Consider the following 24620-nt stretch of genomic DNA (forward strand, 5'->3'; position numbering starts at 1 on the left):
GTATTTCACACATTTTGAATTCAAAGAACATTGCTGTCAAAGTGTGCAAAAAGGAAATGCTGACACTAAACCACCCAAAGCACCAAAAGCACTTCAGATCAACAAGCCGTGATTTGCTTTAGTTCAGTTGGGCTTTCAGCAGTACCCAGTCCTTGCCTAAGACAAGTAAAGCTTGGTGCCAGCCTGCTTACGATGTGAGCCTGTGTGTGTTCTTGTTTGTATCCAGGCATAACACAACTCCTACCCTACTGAGCCAAACCCTTTTTCCTTAGATGGCTTGACCATGTACGCTATTACAGGCTCTGGAGTTGGTAGGTCACAACCATGTGTGTTGCCCAGAGAGAGGACTGCCAAGAAATAAGAAGCAGGCTGCAATCCTACATCTTCTGTAAGCAATAAAACAGATAAAGGTGGCCATGCCAGAATAGCAGAAAATACACATGCCATTTCCTCTGCTTGCCCAATAGTCACATATTTGTTTGAGCCAAATGTGGCTGGTGCAGGGTTAGATTTGGAAGGAGTAGGGTAAATGTTAGCTACTTAAGAAAGGTAAGAAGTCATGTATTCATTCCATATGTAAAAGACTCAAAATCAAGATAGGATCAAGAAAAAGAAATACATTATCCTGTCCATATCAGAATGTCAGTACATGCAATCACCTTGTAAGTTGTGCCCTGCAGAAGAGCTCAGTTTCTCACTTTCTGCAAAACATCTTGACCTACTATTTAGACAATATAAGCCTTTTACATATGTCACAGTAAGTTCTAAATCTGGTTTTCAGAGGAGCTGTCATTTCTATGTCTACCACTGGTGAAAAGTAAAAAGGTTTCAGGCTGCCTCATTCCAAATGCTTTTTCCAGCACATTGTCTCTATATATGAAGCAAGAACCCAGATTTCACCCAGGGTCAGCTTTTTGATGTGCCACTTTCTGTAGGTGAAAACTCATCAAGAACAAAGGGGTAGCAAAGTGTGTGCTGCAGTTTATGTGTTGCTAGAAGTTTTAGGACATTTATCTTTGCCTAGAAAGCACTGCCACATATTTCAGTGGCAGGAGGATTTGCGTTGTCTTCCCACATTTAAGAATAACTGTTGCTATCAGGTTCCAGCTGGAACCAGGGAATGCTGTGCAGCTTCTGGCTGTGGCATTCAGACAGTCCTTACCTCTGATAATACAGAGTGAAGGAGTGCCTGGGCTGATAGAACCTAATGGGTATGTTTACATCATTATCACTTACTCAACTATCATTTTTTTGCAGTTCTAGTAAAGGAGACAGTACAGACATGCAAAGTATTCATAAAGCCCCTCTTTTCTCCTCTCCAGAATCACTCCACCTCATCTTTAAAAAGTAAAAAAGAGCAAAAGAAAAAAAACTAATAAATGGGCACTGCTCCCTGGCAACATCAAGCCAACATAAGCAGTGACAGCAGCCAGATGAAATATTTTACCATTAATGGCTCCACTAGAAAGCTTTCTGGATGATCTATGGAAGCCCTGCAATCAGAAATATTATAAGCTCTGCTCAGCCCCATTTCAAATTGATGGTTCTCTGATGAGGGGGGAGTTGCCCTCACTTGTACCATCCAATTTAGAAATCCATTTAAGTCCTTTTGATGCTATTTGAATGATCACTTCTGAAAGGTTATAAAAACACGCAGCTAGGCCACATTTGTTTTTTCTGCAATGTTTGGAAAGTGTAAACACTTAAATCATCAACCAAGTGCATAGCATTCATATTCACCATACCTTTTAAAAGCGTACTTAGCATACCACTGAGAAAGATTGCTCTGCTGACAGAAATCAAGCGTCTGGATTCATTTCAAAGGAGTGCATTTCACAATCCATCATTCCAGAACAGGAGAACAAGGAACTGCTCAGTTAAATTAAATGGTGAGTTACTCTGGAACAAATCAAAGGAAATTCATCTCTGCAGTGTCTACTCCAGACGCATAAGTCAGAGCTGATGCTACTAAAAGCCAAGCAGTCTAGCTGGATTTCCTAAAGGCTGGGTCACTTTACAACCAATATTTATCTGCACTCTTGCACAATGTGGAAAGTAGCAGAACGTGTGGCTTGTAACACAATGCTGGCAATTTCAGGACAGCACTCCTCAAGGACTTTTTGAAGGACAACAGGTATGAATAGAATCAACCACCATGGGAGAGACCTACAAGATCATCCAGTCCAACCTATCACCTAGCCCTATCCAATCAACCAGACCATGGCACTAAGTGCCCCATCCAGGCTTTTCTTGAACACCTCCAGGGACTGCGACTCCACCACCTCCCTGGGCAGCCCATTCCAATGCTAATCACTCTCTCTGTGAAGAGCTTCTGCCTAATATCAAGCCAATACCTCCCCTGGCACAACTTGAGACTGTGTCCCCTTGTTCTGTTGCAGTTGCCTGAGAGAAGAGACCAACCCCCACGTGGCTACAACCTCGCTTCAGGAAGTTGTAGACAGCAATGAAGTCCCCCCTGAACCTCCTCTTCTCCAGGCTAAACAACCCCAGCTCCCTCAGCCTCTCCTCATAGAGTTTGTGTTGCAGGCCTTTAACCAGCTTCATCGCCCTTCTCCGAGAGAGAGAAACCAGCCTGGCAATGGTAGGCCAGAAGCAAAACTATCCCTACCCAAGTATAGAGCAAATGCAGAGGCTGCTTGCTGCAGAGTGTTTGAAAAGGCAGCAGGACCCTTTGACAACAGGGTTTTTTTTCTGGGATGCTTTGGTGGCCATCACCAGCTGGATTTGGTCCATATTGATCAGCTAAAGGACTCCCCATTAGACCCTTCCCAGTCTGTGTCCAGCTCATTCAATGGGGACATTCTGGACTGAAGGGTTTTGTTTTCTTCTTCTGAGAAAAGGATTTGCTTGATAATCCAAGAGCCCACATGCAGAGACAATTGGGCTCAGCAGAATATATGATCTGTGGAGAAGACTTCACAAGCAACAGAAGGAATGAAGAAACTTGAAGAGTGCAATAAGGAATAAACATCTGTGAAATTCCTTGTACCAGTTGGTTCTAGCTTTGCAGTATTACCAAAAAAAAAAAAAAAAAAAAATCTACATTTCTCTTTTCTTTTTCTCCCTCCCTTTTTTTTAAATCTCTAAATAACATTTTTCTATCAATTATCTCCTTAATTTTCATTTTATGTTTTCAGCTTTTCCCCTCAGTATCTATATAGATCAATTTTACCCAAATTTCTGTAAGCAGAAGAAACAGCAGTTTGAAAAAGAAAGCTCCAATGACATTCAAACTCCCTTACAACCATTTGCTCTTCAACAGTAAATCAGAATATTATCTTCATAGTGCTATACCTGACAACATTCGAGGCAAACCATTAACATATTTCATTTGCATTCATTTCCCTAACTAGGTCTCATTTAGACAGTGAGCAGCAGAGCCATAACTGCAACTGATCATACAGAAAGGCAAACTGGCTCTCTACACTTGGAGACCTTGAAACTTTGGGATAAGAAGTGCTTTGAAATAGAAAGGAGGTTAGCACCTTTCAGAACCCACAGGCACGAGTGACAGGGATATTGCTGGTATAATGGGATGAGTGGCTTCCGTGTGTCTTGGGCTTGCAAGCCAGCACCTCTCAGCTCACCAGGTAAGAGTGCCAGAGTACTCCACCTTCTTATCCTGCAACCCCTCATTGGCACTTATGTACCTTCTGGGCTGCCCACTCCCACTAGCGGTTGGGTTTGAAGCCCCAGGGGAGGAGTCCTCCTCTTTTTCCAGCTGCTTTGCACTTCTGCTTCCTGTGTCTCACTGCACAAAGCCAAGAAGCAATAGAGAGAGCAAGCAAGAGAACAAACTCTCACATGCACATTCTGGTGCAAAGGCAAGGTCTCTCACTCCCATCCCTTCCATGTCAGCCTGCAGGCAGAGTGACTGTGGCTGGTGGAAGAGCAAGAATATGGACATCTGCCCATTAGTTAGCTTACTGGTGCAACAGAGAGCGGCTTAAGACAGTAGAGAAAGCATCAGAGCATAAAAGCTTCCTTTTTTTCAGGTGAGGCAGACACTGACAGAACAGTGAGAGTGCCCTTTGGGTTGTCAGAGGGACCAGTCTGAGGGAACAGCCAGAGATGAAGTGACTAAGTCAGAGGAAATCTGCAGGAGTCAGCAGCACTGCTCTGGCTTCTCTTGCTGCAGACGGAGGCTGCACAACTGTTGTCCATAGAAATGTATGCCTGCAGGCTGGGGTGCTTTTGAAAGGCTCTAGGCTGAGAAACCAGGCTGTGAGTCAGTCCGCTTACAACCTCGCAAGGATAAAATTGCGGCCATGAGCTGTTACCTGAAGCTTGTCCAGATGCTGCAGTTAGCAAACATGCCAAGAGATCTCACATTTGGTGGCAATAGCTTAGTCCTCTATCTGCTTCCAACCTGATGTGTTTAGACAGGTCTCATAAATCTCATACACTAATCAGCTTGAGAGCTCTGTAGGCTCTGATTTCCAGAGTGTGCTTCACCACAGCACAAGAGACTCCTCAGTTGCCCAGGTCCTGTCTGTGTACTGTAAAAAGGACCAAAATACAAGGGGAAGGTGTTGCTTTGAAGAGCTACATGAGACTGCAGAGGGCAGACCAAAAGAGGAGATATGCTGCCATTGTACAGAGTTCACAGCAGATGGACAGGCAATGCTGAGTACAAAACCTCCTTAAAAACCTCACTCCTTATGGCCAGCTTGCTGTGCACGCTGTCTTCTCTGCAACCCTCATGGGATATCATTCCCATCTTCTTACTGGAATGAATCCTTCTCTATCATAAAAGGGAGCTTCTGCTGAAACACCAGCCATTTGTTTTTATGTGTTTGGCAAAACACCTTTTCTTTTTATTGCCTTGGCCAGAATCAGGCCAATTTTTCAGGCTGATTGGGCATTTGGCAGTAATGCACCTAAATGGCTTTCTAGTGCTGTATGATGACTGAGCTTTGGCACAGGAAAATTTATAGCAGGGAGCCCCAGGTAAGGATGCTCCATTTTCCTGCAGACTGATTAGCACTGTCTATTCCAGTGATTTAAGTGTTTTTTTCAAAGAACACATTTGAAGAGCTGAAATGGATACATATTGTCAGCTTCTGGCAGTTTAAGTGCAAACAGCTGCCCTGAAAGCTCTGTGCAGTACCACAAAGAGATGAACCTCTATGAAAGCCAGTCAATCAAAGAAGATAAATCTCTGTGTCAGTCCCAATTATTGAGATACTCCAGTTAACTCGGGGAATCATAGACATTACACTGGCTTTAAATGCCCACATGGTTGGGACTATACCATTGCTCTTGGGAGGCAATTTCACTGTCTGACAGATCAAGAGGCTTTTCTCAGCTAGTTAATTCCAATTAAGTTTTTCCTCTCAATTTCATCCTACTATCCATTATTCTCAGTTAGCTACCCTTAGCAGTTCCTCTCCTGCCATACTGCTTGTGCTAAGAGTGCTGAAAATCACAGAATCACAGAATGCTAGGGGTTGGAAGGGACCTCCAGAGGTCCTAGCCCCCTGCCAAAGCAGGATCACTAGAGTAGGTCACACAAGAACACGTACGGGCAGGTTTTGAAAGTCTCCAGAGATGTAGGCTCCACAACCTCACTGGGCAGCCTGTTCCAGTGCTCTCTCATCCTCACCATAAAGAAGTTTCACCTCACGTGGAGGAATTTTTCTTTACAATGTGGGTTTTTCTGGGCACAAGATGAAGCAAGCATAGAGGAATGAAGGGGCTGTACTGAATGGTCTGGTCACTTTCTGGTTCTCTTGTGTAAGGTTTTTATTATTTTGCATGCCCTTTTTTTCTTTTCACCAGAAGAGAATGAAGAGATGAGATTTTAAAGGCAGATCAGGCTTGCCCAAACTCCAGAAAATTGTCAAAGGAGAACGTGTTGTATCAGAAAAGTCTCTGAAAACTGACATTTCCTCTGACTGCTCATAGGGGAGAAAGTCTGATGGGCTATCAGAACAACAACCCCAAACCCAGCTTCGTGTCATGGTTATCACAGTGCATCCTAGCCCTGGCATGCCAAACAGCTTTCAGGGTAGCAGGAGAAAAGGCAGCTTGGCCTCCTCAGCCTGCCCACACTTTGACACATAATGTGGACCTCAATGCATCCCTCAAACACCCAGAAGGTCATTCCTGCTGCCAGTCTTCTAAGCCAGCCATGCCTCTTTCAAGTGCGTTTTTAGCATCTTCACTTAACCATCAGCAGAATTTGAAATTGGCAATTGTACAATCTCTCATCTCCAGAACATTCCCACCACATCTTGATTATTCACTAGACTAGTCTTCCTTGAATCATGAAAGCAAGGGCTTGGAAAAAAGGAGTTCAGACAAGGAGGTAAGTATTTAACTTATCTGCAAACACATCAAAACATATAATGTGCAAAACACATCACCAGTTCAGCAGCAGAATAAGCTGGTTGTGAAACCTGTAGGTATTTTCTCTGGCAGGGCAGAGAGACATAATGCTAAGCAAAAAAAGGGGGGGGAAACTTTGAAATCATCAGTTTGTTACTGTATAGTTGCTCTTGGTTAGAATCTCCCTGGTGAGGAGAGCAGAATGTACTAAACCAAATTCAGCCGATGTTGTGACGGCTGAAGTCCAGAGGAACTGGGCTGGGGTCATCTGAAGTCAAAGTCACACAACTGGCCAGAAAGTCCTGCATAGATTTAAACTTGTGATTAACTTTACACCACAAGCTATCCTGCTGAAATCCCAGGGATGAAGTGTGTGCATGGGCAAGTCCAGGTCTGAGCTCCAACCTAGATTTACACCAGTGGAAAGGAAAGCACTGCCAGCCCAGTATGTACACTGATCAGGCCAAGGAAAAAAAATGTAGTGGCAGCTGTGAACCATCTGAAAATTAAAACCCTGATGGAAGGACCTTCACACAGAGGTTTGGGTTGTTGTTGCAGCTGATTCTCTGCATCCCCTTTATCTTTTTTTCCTTTCAGAGATGTTTGACCTTAAATGCAAAAGGGTAACACAGGTCAGGAGGGCTGTTTATTATGTATGAGCTATTTTTCTTTCATGTTAGCAAAATCCTTTTGTAAAAGTTGGCAGAAGTCCTTGTTACAGCTAAATTTCAGACCCATGGGTGATCTGGAATTTAACATAATTTCTGCCTCGGTATAAAAAAAGCAACAAAAAGGAAGCAGATTCCAAGAAAATAATCAGAACACAGCCAAGGTCTTGTGGATTTACTCTTTTTTTAACCATTCAAGTCTATCACTGCCCTTGTCTTCATTGATGCTGCACAACTATTTCAGTGGTTTGAGGGCTTCATCTGTAGAAGCTGGAGTATCTGTAGGAATTAGGTATCATGCTTATTTCTGTGTTGTTTCACAGGCAAGGAGCATGAAAAGCACTCCATAGATTCAAAGAACCAGCTTGCACAGCAGAGCTGCTGTTTGCAGAGGTGACAACACTGCCTGCTCACCACACTAATGCATTAGTGCAGAGATTCTGCAGTTTAAAACCAGGTATGGAGATGAACACTTAAAGGGGATGAAGTCTTGCTGCCACTGTAACTGAGGTCCCACTCCAAAGTCTTGTCCCCAGCCCATGGATTTCATTGGGTTGGGATGACAAACAGGTAGACTGCAATTCTCTCTCACTCTATGTGGTTCCCCCAGAATTCACCTCCTAGTTCTGGGGGGGCTATTTGTACCACAAAAGTAGCTGTTCAGATGAACAAGAGCTGAAGCTCAGACATCTGCTGCCCGTGTTGCCCAAACTTACATCACGTCAGAGATCGCTGCTGAAGGGTGACTACAGAGAACATTTTTAGGAAAGCTTTATTTGTGTTGTCTAATTCCCAGAATGGTCTTGGGGTCAAACCCAACTGCCTGCTTTCCCAAGCCTTGTTCACTTCCAGCCAACACACAAAAAAACCCTTCAAGGTCCAAGTCCGAAAATATCCAGAAAACAGGTTTCCTTCTTGTCCATATCATTTCAGTGATCTGCCAACAAGTCAAACAAAACCACAGTTGCTCCTTACACAAACATGCACAAGAGAAAACAACTCTCAAAGGCCTTGCTGTGGCCACAGTCAGGGTCTTATTGTAGTGACAGGGCACACTCTACCCACACTTCTCCCTTGGCCACTCACTCTTCTAGAAGACCTCTCTTCAAACAGACACCATACCTTGATTCGATAACTCATCTCTCCAATGCACGGAACATAGAGGTGACTAAAATAGGAAAGCAAGCAGCACCAGACAGCCTCTTGGCTTGGGGTTGAGATGAGCTTTGAAGAAGACATTTAAATGCACAGTAGTTTTCACTTTGAGGCCTCTTCCCCCCCTCCAGCATTAGCAGACATTAAATATGTGCATACTTTAACGCTTTGCAAGCTCCGAGGCAATCGGGTTGGATCAGCAAAGGGAACTTGCCTTAGTAATTCAGGTGTCTATGTAATGTCAGACCCTGGAGGTACAGTTAGGGTGACATTTTCAGAAGTATCTAAATTTCTTATACTCTTCAAGCTTCACTGAAACTTGCTTGAGGTGCATTTGAATGGAACTTAAGTTCCCAGATCTCTTTTGTATTTCAGAAGAGGTTAGCTCCTGTCTTTAGATTTCACCATAAAGAACAAGCAGACTCTGCTTGGAAAGTTTGGTGTGGAGTAGGAGTTTGGGTAGCATGATCATGAGTATAAATGACCACAAGTCCTTTGAATATTAAAGGTATATTTAATGTGATTTGCTGTGTGACCTTGAGCACCAATGGGCAAAGCTGAATCATACCTTTAGGGGCATATTACTTGCAGCCAGGTGCAGGAGTAATTCAGTAATTGCACAGACTTAAAAACAACATTACATCCACTTCATGTACAGCTAGGAAGGGGCTCAGGGAGCTTCAGTTACTTGCTGAAAGGGAGATCAAGAGCAGGGCTGATATTAGGTGTGAACAGCTAATTTCATTACACATTCTAATTTGTACTCCATAAAACTTCTGATTTTAGTGTCCTAGATTTCAGTATCCACTGCTGGAATACTACGAGTCCCCCACTTAAAGGGCACATGTTACTGACCATTAGCACCATGATGGGAGACCCCAAGATTGAAGACCTGGCTCTGACAGCCAAGCTGGCTCAGCACTAGCTATGACTGCTGGGCAGGTATGCCTGTGTGTGTGGCAGTGAGAACATGCTCCCTGACTGCTGAGCCTCAGCACGAGCAGCTGGCACAACACTGTCCTTACCAGCCCTACCTGACAACCACTTGTCTTCCATTTCAGCTGTCAACTTTAGATTTATGCTAGTGCAGTATTTCCTGTTTCTGAATTTGGATGGTTCCCGCAGTCATTTTTCCACTAAAATGCTCAAGCATTTTTTCAAAACATCTAAACAGGAAGAGACCTGACCTCTCCTCCCTGAACATCCTGTGCTCTCTTCTCCTGGCAGCACAACGCTGCTCCTGTGCCAACTGCTGCAGTGACTCCGGGACAAATGGAGGGGTGGGTTCCATACCCTGGGACCACACGTGCGTTCTGCTTGCGTGCTAAAGAGCGTGCACAGCTTGTCTTGAAATGCACAGTGGTCCTGGGATTTCAGTCACAGTCCTCCTTATTCATGCTTAGCATGCTCCACTCAGCCCAGCTCACTGCCATGCCTGACCGTGTAACGGACCCCAAAGTCCGGTCAGCAGGTTGTGGAGGAATTACACCTCACCTCTGAAATCAAAGGGAAAAGACCCATGGACTCAACTGGTCTGCTACTGAACCAGATACTTAATTCAGGCAGATAGTGAGCAGCGGGGGGGCAGTTTCCACTCAGATCTGCTGGATCTGGGGCATCAGCACTAACTCTTAATCTGAAAAGGTAGGAACACTGAAGCAGAGTCATCACATTCCCTCCCATGCTTCCAGTGAAGAAGCAGAGAGGAATTCCTCTTTCCCAGAGATGGAGGAGTTCCACACCTCGGGAGCCTTGCAGTCCCTTGCCATTGAGATGGTGGATGCAGCAGCACTCTCAGCGCTGTCTGCAAGGCCCTCACAGGCAGGACAGCCAAGAGAAGTTTTTTACTGATGTTCTTGGTGTCTGTGCATCTCCATTTTTCCTCTCCAGATGCATCCTGAACATCCACCCTCTCACCCCTACCAAAACAAAGCAATGTGTTTCAGAAACACCACGAGGCTACACCATTTCCCCAGAGCTAGAAACAGACTCCAGCCTAGGAGCACCAAGGCATGTCTCCCATCCCATAAACCCTTCTCCAGAGTAGCAACTTGCTCTGCTCAAAGTGGCTTCAGCTGTGACAGTTACTGCAAATGGACGGGAACCATAAAGTTGCTCAAGCCATTTCTCTAAGGAAAAAGCAGCACAGTAAGAATTTTGCAAGACTTAAGTAGCAAGGCACAGTCCCTACCTGCAGCTGACTAAGATCTGTACATATCCTGGACTGGTGCCATGAGGGGAAAACAACCAACAAGGCAATGCCAGAGAAGTAACCTGATAACATGCCATTGGTCAGAAAGATTCATGTGGTGAAAATTAATAGCAGCAAGTGGTCTGCAGCCATAGCCCATGCATCTTGTCTGCTCCTCAGTGTATGTGCAGCACCACGTCTGACTTCCAGGTCACAAGATGTAATTTAAACTTCTTCAAGTTCTTCTTTGTTTAACATCCTATTCATCTGAAAGCAGTTCAAGGAAAATCCCTGTGATTTCTCCCTACAGCTGCCTTAAGCAGCTCTCTAGCTCCTGTAATTAGTAACCCAATCACTGAAAGCATTGAACTTAGAGCCCTCTGCTATGCTGCTCTGATGAGACACTGAGTTCACAGCCTCAGTGGTGACTGCAAGAGGGCACTGAGGTTCAAAATGAGTTTTCTTTCTAGATAACTTTTGAAAACCACAAGCTGTTTAGGAATGTTTTTATTTAATTGTGGACCCTGTTGAACAATCCTTACACCCTATGAAAGCATCTTCACATGCTGACATAGCAGGCAGAGCCAGCATGGGTACGACCCTGCTTCTGGACATGTGGAGAAGAAAAGAACTGGACACCCACTTGATAAACAGTGTGGTTTACAAAGTAAAGCATTGCTTTGCTTTTTTCCTCTTTAGCAGGGGTGTCTGACAGGGAACTGCTCACTACAGTCAGCCTGGGAATGGGCTCTTGATCTTTCAGGGTCACTTGTGGGGCACCTCCTGTGACACAAGAAGTATGTGAGCTGGGGTTGATGTGTAGCGGCTGTCCATAAAGCTAAGTCAACTACTCAGTTGTACACACTGCCATAAGTAGCTCCACACAGACTCTGGGGCATCTAGACTAATGACTGCTCACTGTGTGTCAAAGTCCTGACAGGACTTTAAGGACACTCACTCACACAAGTCAGGGATCACAGATGTTAGCTCCTTCCCCTATGGAAGTCCTGTCTCTCCTCACAGCATGCCTGATTGTGACCAATATTCCCCTATACAAGAAGGGAGCAGTGTCCCACCTGTGGCACTGCCTTCCAGTCTAAAGACAGGGCTAAGCAAATCCTAGCCTCGGGATAAGCAGTACTAGTGGACACAGGGAAGGAATATCCCTGTCCAACACAGGTGCCATTTGTTCCATGTGAGCCTGTCAAAAACACCTTCACTCTTGATGGCAGTTGAACTCAGTAGAGTGATGGCACCACTACTTCAGCAGCTGCACCTCACTAAAGAACTGGGTGTGGGTGATGGTGAGGCCTCACCAGTCCAGCTCTGTACATAAGCTGCATCCACCAGGAGGTTTTAAATGCTGTCATTTGCTCGTATATTCACTAAGTGCATCACACTCTAATCTACCCTTCACCTTTTAACAATATACTCACATTTTCATAAAACTGGGACAAGTTAGAAGATGACCTGCCTAGCTGCTCACCAGCCTGTCTCCACCTAACCATGCCCATCTAGCACTGCTCAGCTCAACGTTCGATGCAAAAGCACGCACAGCTGACTAAAGATGCGGCTCAGAGGAGGGCGGAAGCACAGGTCCCGGCACAGTTTCCTCCTGTGTGCCTATAAATAGCTGTTTGATGTGGTTTTGACAGAGGTCGGCACCAGACAGCTGCAGGAGCACTGGCCTCCACTTGCCTTGCGCTGGTGGGAACAGACATGGTGACAAAATGTGTCCCCCGTACAGCAAGAACTTTTGAAACACTTCGTGTGCTCCTGCTGAATCAAGTGCTGCTAACAAGTTAGCTGTCCGCTGCAGCGGGGGGAAGGGCCACTGGATATTGGTCAGGGGAGGGGACCCATCGAGGTCACCCCTGCAGCAGAGAACTTCCTTATTCACCTGGTGCTCTCTCAGACATTGCTCAATGACACATGAAATCTCAGAATGTTTCCAAAATGCTCTAAAAGAAAACTACGGACATAAAAAGGCTCTTGATTTGCATCAGTCCAACACGGGGGCTTTAGTGAACAGCTCCGCCCCTGCTCTCGGGGGTCTGGGGCCGGGGGGGGAAGGTCTCCAGCACCAGTGATCTTTCCTAGGTCCCCACCAGAAAGTCAGGCATGCTGTGACATCTAGTGGCAAGTTACCCCAAGAGACCAGAGAAAGCTGTGTTTCAAAGGTCTTTTCGACAGTCCCTGGACAACCAGTCCCAGATGTGCTGCTCTCGGATATATTTTTATGCATCAGTACATATTGTGCTGTTTAGATGTATCTTTATGCATCAACACATATTTATGTGCAACAACGAGTATGATGGCTATTTCTGCTTATGCCAAGGGACAGTACATTCACCTCAGCAGACAGCTCTCACTTCCTTGCACTAGGAAGTCATCTCTTCCTCCTGCCCCAGGTAACCATCTGCAAGCCTGTAGCACCTCCAAAGCCACAGCTGCAGCTGTACAGTGGCTAGATAGGGTCAAATATCAGCCTGGCCGTTCACTACTTGACGTGGCTTTCAATTTGTGTACCCCAGCAGCAACCAGTGGTGGTGTCTGACCATCTTGGGTGGTCCTGCCAACATCTCCCAGAAGCTGAGGGTGTTAACAGCTTGCATGCAGCTGGAAGTCAGAACAAAAGCCATGGCACCATGTATATATATTGCATATGCACCTCCACCTCCTTCCTGTCCTTGGGCAAAGTTTAATATTTCACCCTTTCTTTCAGACTCTGAGTTCATGCACCGTCATCAGTGACATATTCCCACATTAGTTTGAATAACAATACAGAAATCAAATCAGTAAGCTTTGCCTAACAAATAGAAAGGTCTCATTGTGCAAGGCTGGTTAGCACAAGTCAGAGACATCATCTGGCTACTGCGCTGCTTCATGGAAGAAGGAAGGAACTGTTACCAAATATAAGGAGCAATACTGAGAGATTTAAAAAAAAAAAAAAGGGTCAATTTTGAAGAGGATGCTCATTCCTATGTGAGAGTTTAGAGCTGGGAAAGAGGGCAGGGAGCTGCTGTGCAGCACGTGAGCACTGGCCTCTTCACAGAAGCACCCTCTGTGCACCCACCACAAAACTTTGTTCCCTGCAAACACCCCACTCCTGCCCCGTTTCTGGAAGATGATGCAAGATATGCAGAACCACAACACTGGAAAGCTGAAACCAGGGTGGACAGGTTACGGCCATTGAACCAGGCTGAGACCCACAAGTAGCCTTCAGATTCCAGCAGCTAGAATATATCAGGCACCACAGTACAACCTAGCGACCTGTCGGCAGGGCCTTTGCTTTGTCTTTTCCTTTCTTTAATGCATAACTTAGATACTTATGTGGTACTACTTTTCCACCAGAGAAGCCACGTTCCTTTTCCACACAAGAATGCCCTCCAACAGCTCCAGGTCCTGCCTTTTCCTAGGGACACTGAGAGAAATGGGAAGGGGTGGAAGAGGGATGGGTTCACTAGGAAGTGTGTGTGCTCAGCCCCACTTGTATGGGTCTTGCCAGACCACAAGCTACAGACTTTGGCAGGTTTCACATAATGTTAATCCTGAAAGTTTTCCAAAATGGTGGACTTCAGAAGCTGGAAAGGCAAATTTATACCAAAAAATATCAGAAATCCACATGAAAACACTCCCAGAAACAACTCCCTGACTCCTAGCAGCATCCCAATTGTAGGACAAGAGCCTTGCAGCACCCCAGCTGGTTTCTCTACCACCACACACCCCAAACAGGTACTGCTGTTGCCTTGCTGCCTGCCTCAGACTTCTGCTTCGTGATAGGCACCTCTACAGGCTTTACAGGCAGTTCTCACCAGTGAATGCACTGCATAAGAGAGCACAGTGGTAGCTTCTCTCTGCCCAGCATCTATCTGCCACAGCAGCCATGGGGCAAGGTAGATCCTTCCCTGTCCCTAGGTGAAACATGATCTCCTGTCTCTCTTGCCCTTTGGCCAGCACCCCTCTGGGTCACTTCCACTGCATCTGTTGTATCAGCACTCAAGAGCATAATGTTCTTAGGGCAAATATCTGGCAACGCAACTCATGCTCCTTTTAGCTTGTGTCAACTCCTTATCCATTTCCGGAAGACAAGCAATTTTCTACCTTACAAAGTACACCTCTGCACTGCCTGGAAGACCTGTGTGCACCAATGGATGGATGCACAGCCCTGGTCTCAAATGCAGCAAACTAACTGTGTTTCTCCTCAGCGATGTGCTCGGCACATTGCCAGGGTGACACAAAGCAATGAGAAATAAATGGACTCAAAACTTGGCTGGAGAGCATCAGCAAACAGAGGGTTGAAAACTCAGCTTGATTTATTTTATAGAGAGGCAAAGGACAAGAAATGCAATGTTATTCCCAGTTGTGCTCCTGGCAAACAGTCCTCAAAACCCACGTGAGAGTAGAACTGCTGGTGAGGCTGGGCAGCCACGGCCCCAGTGGCCGTCAGTCAGGGGAGTGTGGCTGGGAAGGGACGACATGACACTAATTCCTTTTCTGAAAACATTCACTGTAACACTTCCACCTCCTGCCCAGGGAATAGAAAATGTTTTACACGGAGTGATAAAATAAAAGCCACCATCTGACATGTTGACTCTGAATACCCTCCTAGAGTTCTGTCAGTTACTGCAGCATTACAAAACAAGCCTTTGACGAAGGCAGGAGCTGAGGCTTGCCCAGCTGATGGTCGGAGCAATGCTAGAATTACCTCAGCATGGGGGAAGCAGCTCCTACAAGCTAGGGTACTGCTGCGGGTCTCCATCACCACTATGTGAGGAGTAGCAGCAAGAGCGAAGAGGGAGAACAACTGGGTACAAGCTAGTTGAGACAACAAGCATGTTCAGCCCATATCTAAAAACTGCCTCCCGCTCTAGAGAGGATGGAGCACGGCTGTGCACTGAAGCCTGGAGCAGCACTCGTTGCCCCTCTCCAGCCCCTGCTTGCGTTGGGTGCTGGGACAGGCATCGCACTGCTGCAGGCTCAGGGCACCCACCGTAAAGGTCTGCCTCTTGGCTTCTTTCCTCATAGTAAGCAGGTCACATTTGCCATTACTTTTCAATGCTCGGTGCCTTCTCCTATGGTGATGTTTTCCCAAGGGCTGACGCATTTTCCCTACCGAGGATGCACTCACGCTGCCCACTACCCCACTCCAATCCCGACAGGAAGCCTTCCCCTGTCCTGGCTATACATACACGGCAAAGACGAGACTTCAGTGGCGAGCACTGAGCATCCTGGTGATCCCTGAAAGGAGAATTCAGTGTCCGCTCCTGCTGACCTTCCTGCCCTCCGCTGATACTGAGAGAGATGGAATCTTTCATCTAACAAACGCAACCCTCCACGTCTTGGCCAGCACGTGGAATTTGATGAGGAATTATCTGGTGAGAAGTAGAATAAAATAATCCACACCCGTGTGCCTGTGTTCACGCATATCCCTAAAAAAGTCACTCCCCGGTCCTCCTCGGGGGTGTCAGCTCCGGGACAGGGGGGAGCCGGAGCAGCACAACAGCCGGCAGCCGGCAACGCAAAGCCGCCGCACAGCGCAGGCAGCTGCTACCCTCTAGAGGAAAAAACTCCGCCGAGCACCAGACCCGCAGGCTGTGCTGCAGCGGTCAGACTTTGCCGAGCCATTAGCCGCCTTGTGTATGACTTCCAGAAGCTTAAGCATCAGATTCCGGAATTCTCAATAGCCATTTTTTTTCTAAATCCTGAACAAAATCCATCGGTGTAAAACTTCCTCTTTCCTATGTACACGAGCTCAAAGAGAAGCAGCGCATTCCCAGCAGGGAACTGCCAAACCAACACCTTTGGAAATCCATTCCCCAAAACAACTCGTAGTGCTTTCAGAAAATAATGTTAAAGAAATAAAATAATCAAGGAAACTAAATACATTTCCTCCTACCTTCCATGGGGAGAGTGAAACGCAAGGTATCACTGTCTTATGCAGAAGTCGTTGCCGTGTCCCTGCAAGCAAGCCCTGCCCGGGGCAACTCAACTCCAACACTGACTGCTAGCACGCTTTTAAGCAAGGCTTTATAGATCCCACCCAGGATGGGGTGGAGAATCCTCCCTGGGAAAGAGCAGCTCGGTCACAGCTTCCTCCAGCAACTCTTTGCATCTCGCCGAGCCTCTGACATGCTTTTGCCTCTCCCCCTCCCTCGGTATTCAGCAGCATCCCCTTTGGCTGCCACCTCGCATCAGCATCTACAACCGAGTTTGCAACAGGGATAGAGTTTGACAGAGCCAAGGTGTGGGTGGCACGGGCCCCAGTAAGAAACACTGTCAGGACGCAAAGGCAGGATGCATACAGTTTACATCAGCTGTGTGAACATGCAGGGTTTCTTGAAGGGCTGGAGCTACAACAGTGAGAAATCCTCGATCGGCTGAAGCATGGCCCAGCCAAATGAGCTCAGTACAAAGCAGGCTGCCGAGAGCCATGAAGCGGACACCACCCCTCACACTGCTCCGGCTTTGCCAGAGGCAATGGGAGAAACCTGTTAACTGCAGCACAGCTGATTGCCCTTAAACCAATTTGAATTCATTATGGCTGGAGAAAAGCCAGCTGATCACAGTTTGAATTTACCGTGCAGTGAAAGGGCTGTGTGGTGAGACATACAGAGCAAACTCAATCAACTCCCGATGGGCTTTCAAGTTGCAATGTGCCTCTGTACCATTTGTGGAGTCATTTAGACTTGGGTCCTGGTTCCCTTGGCTCTGGCTGGACTGTGGGTAGCATACTCACATACTTTAACACGGTGGACTGGTGTGATCAGAACAGAAATGATCTTCTAACTGCTAATGAAATAGAGCGTCTGAAAGAACAATCTTTTCTGGCTCTAGAAACCAGAGGAAATGGTGACACAAGCCTAACATAAAGCACCTTTCAGAAAAGGAGCCCAGAAGACAGTGTTAGTCAAGCTGGCAGTGTGCAGTACACTGGTACCTGCAGCAACATGGAAAAGAGGACAATTGCTCTACAGAAGAGGACCAGAACCAAAGCCAGACTTTGTCCCGTCACTCCAGGCTGCTCCCCACTACCACAATGAGCTTCTCACATAGCTTTGGGGCTTTCCAAGTCACAACTGTCAGTAACCCACACAGACCTGACACCACTGACATGCCAGGACCAGCACGGCAGGACACCAGTGCTGTGTCTGATGCGTTTTGGTCTCTTCTGGCCAGACCCCATTTCTGCAAAGCTGCATGAGATCATCCCATGGCTCCATGCCTACATGCAGTGTCTGCTCCCCAGAGGCAGACTGACCCTGTCTCCGTTCCCAGCCTCTCTGAACTCCTGGGCCCTCGAAGGAACAACATCGTGGTATTTTTAGCCCGTTTGCAAAGACAAAGCAAAACTGTTCTGTGCAGCTTACCGTGAGAGAGCACAAACTGCAGTCGGTGGGTCATCTGGGCAGAAATATGGAGGTAGTTTGTCAGGATAGATGCTGGCATCAGAGAACCAGAAAGAGCACCAGGAGAACACGACCATTTTGCTTTTTCTTTAGTAACTTTTCTTATTCTGAGGCTCCTCTGAGTGCAAAGTTTCAGCTTCCCTGTGTCACTAACTAGGCAGTGAAGAAGCAGCAGCACAAGACCCATGACAGTCTTGTACTGCTCTGCTCTGTCACTTCTGGAGACCATGAGGACAGAAGGAACTGCAGGAATCCAGCAGCTGGATCTCCTGTGTGGTCTCCAATGAAAGCATTATCCACCTTAACAGTTTCTTCCTTGAACTATGATGCTTAGGCTAAGCACAGCAGCCCAAGAGCAATGGCAACCAACCTTCTGCAGCTCCTTTAAGTCTCCTGAGGTTTGTGAGCACAGGTCACGTTAGCATTTTGGCCATCCTGTCACATGCAAAGCAGGGCATCACCTTCCCCTTTCTTTGCAGACCTTTCAGAGTCACTCCTTAAATACTTCTTAATTGGAGCAGTAATGTCATGTATGGCGTTTTCATACCCGTGTCCTCTGCAGGCAGTGTGGCAGATCCTTCACCAAATGCCACTTCGGCCTTGTAACACCTGCCCATGTCAAGGGATGGGGGCTGCACGTGGCTCAGCACTAGCTGCTGTTCATCATGCTTCCCTGCTCCTTAGACCCTGAACCTCTCCTTAAGGCCAATGAGGGGTGTCTCTGGGCTATCAGCCAGGCACATACCAGACTTGCTGCATTGTGGCCAGGAGGCTGCACATCCCAAGTAGCCATTGCTTATTCTTCAGAGTCCAGAGAAAGCCAAGAAGCAGCCACATGAGAGCTCTCGCATCTGGTGCAGGGTTGTAAATACCATCAGTGCCTGTGTCTCTTAGGTGAAATCATGTTCATGCTTTCTTACAGCCCAGTGTTAACTGGTGTGCAACTCTCTGTCCCGTAAAGCCACGCAAGTCAAAACGAGCCAACACACTGGACTGTTTTAACTCAAAGCAGGGCTTGGCAGAGCTCTGCAGATGCAGAAGCTTAGTTATGGGTAGCTGGTATGTAGAGATGGTGAAAGGATGTCTCCGAGGGAGTTTTGAGCCAACACAAATCTCTAGTGGTGACTGTGAGGCCAGAAAGGTAGGGAAATCTCAAGCCATGCAGAGCCAATTCACTTTGTACTCACGAAAAAAAACCATATTCAGAGGGCCCAGACACAGTACTTATACAGCCGGAGCTGGGCAGGTTAGAAGCGCTTAGCGCTGAGATGAGGAGCAGGAGTCCCACCCGGGCATCATCTCTCCCCACTTGCACAGCCACCCACGGCAGGCCGGCGCCGCCCCATCCGCGCTCCCTCCGCCATGCCCACACCGGCGGCAGTCAGTCGGCACCGGACAGTCCCACTTCTCACCAAGGGGACTGCCCGCGGCTCCAACGCAGCCGCAGGAGAGCAGCGCCCTCCCTCTCCCACCGCCGCGCCCGAGGCCGCTCGTCCGCCGCCAGCAGCGACCCCTCGGCCCCGGCCGCCGGCAGCGACCCCTCGGCCCCGGCCGCCGGCAGCGGCTCTCGGCCCCGGCCGCCGGCAGCGACCCCTCGGCCCCGGCCGCCGGCAGCGGCTCTCGGCCCCGGCCGCCGGCAGCGACCCCTCGGCCCCGGCCGCCGGCAGCGGCTCTCGGCCCCGGCCGCCGGCAGCGACCCCTCGGCCCCGGCCGCCGGCAGCGACCCCTCGGCCCCGGCCGCCCACGGGCGCTCGAGCGCCGCCGCGCCGCGGTGGCGCTGCCGCGAAAAGGCGGCGCTGTGCGACACTGCCGGAAAGTAAGCAGCCGACGGGGGGGCGCCATCCCCCCGCGCCAGCCCTGCCCAGCGGCTTGGCGCTTGCTGCGGGCCTCTGCCGGCCGGGGAGTGGGGCCGGGGGAAACCGAGTGGAGTCCAGCAAGTGCGCTCTCCCATCTGGGAAAGAGCCCCATAGAGCAGCGTAGGCTGGGGACCTGTCGGGAGAGCCGCACAGGGGAAAGGGACCTGTGAGTCCTGCTGGACAGGATGACCACGAATCAGAAGTGTGCCCTTGCGGCCGAGAAGGACAAGGACTTGCTGAGGTGTGTTAGAAGGGATGCAGTTCGTAGGTCCTCTCCCTTTATTCTGCTCTGGTGAGGTTGCATCTGACATGTTGAGTCCAGTTCTGGGTCCCTCAGTTCAAGGACAGGGAGCTACTTGAACGAGTCCAGTACAGAGCCACAAAGAATCACCCTTCCAGAAGGATGAGACTGGAGAGAATGAAGGCATTTAGTATAAAAGCAACGTAAGCAGCTACCTCAAGAGTGGTATTGGACACTTGCAGTGTCACAGCTGGCGCCAGAGGCTGGTTTCCACTGGGCAGGTGCTGGCCAGCACTGCGATTTGTGCCAAGGACTGCACACCACTGCGGTGGCTTCCGTGCAGCTGGCATCTCCTGTGTGCAGCGACCTTTGGGTTTGGTCCCTCTGAGGCTCTAAGCAGTCCCAGCTGCAGCAGCATCAGCATGTTCTTGGCATGCTGAACAAACTCGTTTGGCTTAATCTCGTTTTTAACTTGATCTTTGATGAGTCTGTGGCAGTTACCTACAATTTCATGGAGATATCACAGCTGTGAGGAAGCAAATCTGCTTCCTAAACCTAAAACAGTCCAGACTGAAGAGTCAGGATATTCATACTGAGGAACTAAAGTACCTCCTGTTGTCCCCCAGACATGACCTTTAAATGTAAGGCATGCTAAAAATGAAGCTGTGTCTAGGAAAAAAAACAGCAAAGTCACTCCACATTCCTAGAAACTCCTTACATTTGTATCTCTGCCTTGAGTCTCCTGCAAGGGCTGAAGCATTTCCCCAAAAATCAGTCTGTTTTGAGGTGATGTAAACGTCTTCACTCAGTGGATGTGTTTGGGCAACACTGGGATTTTAAAATTACCCATAGTGGTAAAAACAAGATATTTGAAACAAAAAAAGGCTACAAGTAGTCATCAGAGTTGCTGTAAAAGTAACCTCAACCTGTCCATGATGTTAAAGGCCAAGATACAACTTTTTCCTGTACTCCTTAGCATCTGCTTCGTGGAGAACCTGAGCATTTGTGCATCTGGGTTTCATCTGCTCCCGAATGAGGCCATGGGTGTGATGTTTTAGCTGGAGCTGGTTGGTTGCAGCCGGTAACAATGTGTTTGGTACTGCTACTCTTTCACGGAAATATTTAAAGGGGGATATGACCAGGCGGATGCTGTGAAAAAGATAATTAATGACTTATCAGCTATGGCTAAACTTGAGTCACTCTTTTGCCCAGAGAGTGGGCAAAAGAGTTTTATTGGGTTACTAGTCAGCACAGAGGAGTATTTATTCACAGTTAAATAAGCAAAATATAGTTTGAAGTAAAGCGGCTTATAAATTAGCCAAAGGTCTGTTACAGCACTCGAGTGGTGTCAGAGCAAGCGAAGCAATGTCCTGTGTCTGCTTGCAGTTGGCAAGCACTGAGCAGAGGGCTGAGCGCTGGCATCCATCAAAACATGCTGAGAGTCTCAAGAGGGATGTCTGATTTCTCTTTACATGCAAAACTGGCCATCTGAGCTGCTAGATACCAACGTAAGAAATTTCCTTCCCATCTCTAGTCTAACAGCTAAAGCTGTCATTTATCAGGACAGACCATACTAAGGGAGACATTTCAGTAGCAGAGGGAGGTTATAACTAGATCAGATATCCCTAGTTAAGGTTCACACTCAGAGCAAAGAGCAAACCTGCTATCTGTCATCCATAAGATCATTTACAAATACTATGTTGCTAAAAGCAGACAAAAATCTCACCTCCAGTCCTACTTCTCTCTTACAAGCCATAACACAGTTTCTCTCCTCCTCAAAAGCAGTGTTCACCAGGATTTTAAGATGTAAGATTTTCTGACACCCTAAGTTATTAATTTCCCTTTAAATGATAACTGTCATATAGGTTTCATTATTTAAAATGTTGCTTTACCATAATTGTTCTGTGGAACATATGAAACTTATACACCAGGAGAACAGCAGAGAGCCTTCCAATAAGGCTGGGAGTCCTTGCCAGCACAGGGAGTTTCACGCTATTTTAAGCATTTACAAGTTGTCTCAAGCCTTAAATGATAAAAACATCAAGTAGTGAGAGTGCAATGAACTCAATATTTTGCTATTCAGCTAGCCTAGTGGGAACATGGTAGTGCAAACATTTAAATGTAAGCACCAGCTGGAGGCATTTCCTTCAGCTGCTGCCATGAGGCATTAACCGGGTGTTAACCAGCATCACTGGATGTGCAGGAAGAGCGACACAGGAGCTGCTGCCCTAGAAGGAAAGGTATTAGCTCAATCTAGGGTGTTGTTACAGTGAAGGAACACAGATCCACTTCAATAACAGTACCAGGGCTGAAGGTGACAACAGATGACTCAAAAAGACCAATGGTAGGTCTTACAGAAACAACTTGCAGAGGCTTAAAGAAGATTTTATTAAGCCTGAGTCATTAAAGAAAACTTGTTTGAACAGTTTTGTTTCATCAGCCTGCCAAGGATAGGGTTTGTGTGAAAAAGAGGTACATATTGCTCAGGGTTACAGAAGAGTCTGTCACACAGCTGTGACACCTCCCACTGCTCTTTCTTTCAGTCTATTAGTGTGCATCACATCAGGCTTGCAAGTGATTTTACTATAAGCCACTGGACAAATCATTTTTTTGTATGTGATAGAAACGCAGACATACCAAACACATGGGGCACCAAAGGGCATTTAAGACCAGCTCGCTCACCTACCAACCATGTTCACAGCAGATCAGCACACCCCAGGCCTGGCTGCAGCTCCTGTGAGAAGCACTGAGCTCCAGCTGGACCAGATCCGAACTGAAGCCTGTGACACAAAGGGTGTGTGCTGCAGGTACCAGAAGCTAGTGTACCACCAGAAGTTAGTGTGCCACGGAGCAGAGGTAGCCACGCCTGCAGGGTTCGCAACTGGCAGCTCACTTCCGACACCGAGGGACTGATGCGGAGCGGCTTTTTGTTTGCAGAAGAACCTCTTGGGACGATCAGGAGTCACAGAGATTTACTGGGCCAGTTAAAAAAACCGCAGTGTTCATGTGAAAGTTTGCTTTCAAAACCGGCTTTTGATCGAAGTTTGAGTGCTTCAGGTGGTTGGCATATAAATGTAAACATGGAGATGATGATAAGGAGATGCAGAGTTGAAATAAAATACCAAACGGTGACAATAAGGGCAATTTAGGTGTCTTGCAAATTACCAAGGATCATAATAGACCACCGTGTGTTTTAAAAATAGAGGTTAGTTTTTTTTAAAAGAATCACTACAGGCAGCTAAATCAGAAGTTCGGGGTGGGGGGAAGGAGGTGGTGTTTCTCCCTCTTAAACAGTGTTCATACCGTAGCATCATGAAGGCTTCTGCTCTGCACACAACCAAGCATCTTCCGAGGAGCAAGGGAGAGCCCAGCTCTGGCAGGGGTGCCCCTCGACACCCCAGGTGGCGTCACTGCTCAGCCAGCTCTCTGCTTTTGCCGCCGACGGTGCGACTCGCTTCCACATGAGCTTACCAGAGATTGGCTTGGGCTGGGAGGTACTGTTAAAGCTCCCCTAGTCCAGTCCCCGCCGTCAGCACGGACATCGGCAGCTGAAGCAGGCTGCTCACGGCCCAGTCCTGGAAAGGTTCCAGAAATGGGATAGCCACCACCTCTCCGAGCACAAACCGACTCCCCCTCCGTCCTTCTGCGCCAGGTCCCCGCCGCCCCTCGCCGCCCCCATCAAGGCAGTGCTGCTCGCAGCGCTCCCCAGCGTACAGCTCTCCGCTCCCTCCGGCACCGCAGAAGGGCAGACAAAAAGTAAACGCAGCGCAAAAAAAAACATTTCACTCTCCCCGTCGGGGAATCGAACCCCGGTCTCCCGCGTGACAGGCGGGGATACTCACCACTATACTAACGAGGAGTGGAGGTTCAGTTTCTCAGTTGCCTACTTGGGTTAAGCCAAGGAACTTTGCATTCCCCCGCCCCTACCGGGTGATTTGTCCTTTGTGCGGGGGGACCCTGCTTTCCTCTCCTACCCCCACACTGCTCCTGCTGCAGGTCACTCTGGTTGCTCTGGTTGGAGCAGATGATCCCTGCTGGTATTCTCTGACACTACGCACCCTGGCAGCACAGAGGCAGCTCTAATGGAGGAGTGGTGACCACGGGCCCTGCCCTCCCAGCCTTCTGCCGGGTGGGCAAACTCTGTTCACGCCAGCCGGGGCAGAAGCTGATCGCGACTGTGCAGAGCACTTACCAGAAATGTTCCTCTGGAAGGGCCACGCTCAGGCTTTAATGTTTCCTTTGCATACACGTCTCTTCATGTATCCACATAACATAGCGTCCTGGGGTGCAATTGTAAGAGTGAGGTCGAGGAAGGTTCTCCTCTCATGCTACGCTGCCCTGATGAGACTGCATCTGGAGTACTGTGTGGAATTCTGAGCTGCCCAGCTCAAGAAGGACAGGGAATTACTGGAGAAAGTCCATCAGAGATCCTCTAAGATGCTGTGGGACCTGAGGCACCTGCCTTCTGAGGAGAGGCTGAGAAACCTGGGGCTGTTCAGCCTAGAGAAGAGCAGACTGAGAGGGAATGAACAGCTGAAGGGCAAGTCTGGGGGGAGTGGATCCAGACTCTTCTCGGTGGTGTCCCGTGACAAGGCAAGGGGCAACAGATGCAAAACAGAACACAGGAGGTTCTATGTAAACATAAGGGGGAAAAAAATCTTCACTTTGAGGGTGGAAAAACACTGACCAGGGTGCCCAGAAAGGTTATGGTCTCCTCTGGACATGTTCCTGTGTGATTTGCTCAAAAGG

General features: G+C 47.9%; 1 protein-coding gene and 1 non-coding gene across 6 annotated transcripts in view; both read right to left on the bottom strand.

The window, feature by feature from the left end:
* Nucleotides 1-17322, bottom strand: part of LOC135185137 (rho GTPase-activating protein 7-like) — a 51491-nt gene extending 34169 nt beyond the window's left edge. For all 5 annotated transcript variants that reach the window (XM_064161612.1, XM_064161611.1, XM_064161610.1 and 2 more), the window contains exon 1: nt 16265-17322. In XM_064161612.1, the coding sequence (XP_064017682.1) occupies nt 16265-16271 (7 nt within the window). In that variant the 5' untranslated portion in view covers nt 16272-17322. The remainder of the gene's footprint in view (nt 1-16264) is intronic.
* A 6336-nt stretch (nt 17323-23658) lies between these two features.
* TRNAD-GUC (transfer RNA aspartic acid (anticodon GUC)) lies at nt 23659-23730 on the bottom strand. Its single transcript has one exon. It is a non-coding gene; the product is annotated as a tRNA-Asp (tRNA).
* Nucleotides 23731-24620: the final 890 nt, after the last annotated feature.

This window comes from Pogoniulus pusillus, chromosome 22 (genome assembly GCF_015220805.1).
Source record: "Pogoniulus pusillus isolate bPogPus1 chromosome 22, bPogPus1.pri, whole genome shotgun sequence".
Classification (NCBI taxonomy): Eukaryota; Metazoa; Chordata; class Aves; order Piciformes; family Lybiidae; genus Pogoniulus; species Pogoniulus pusillus.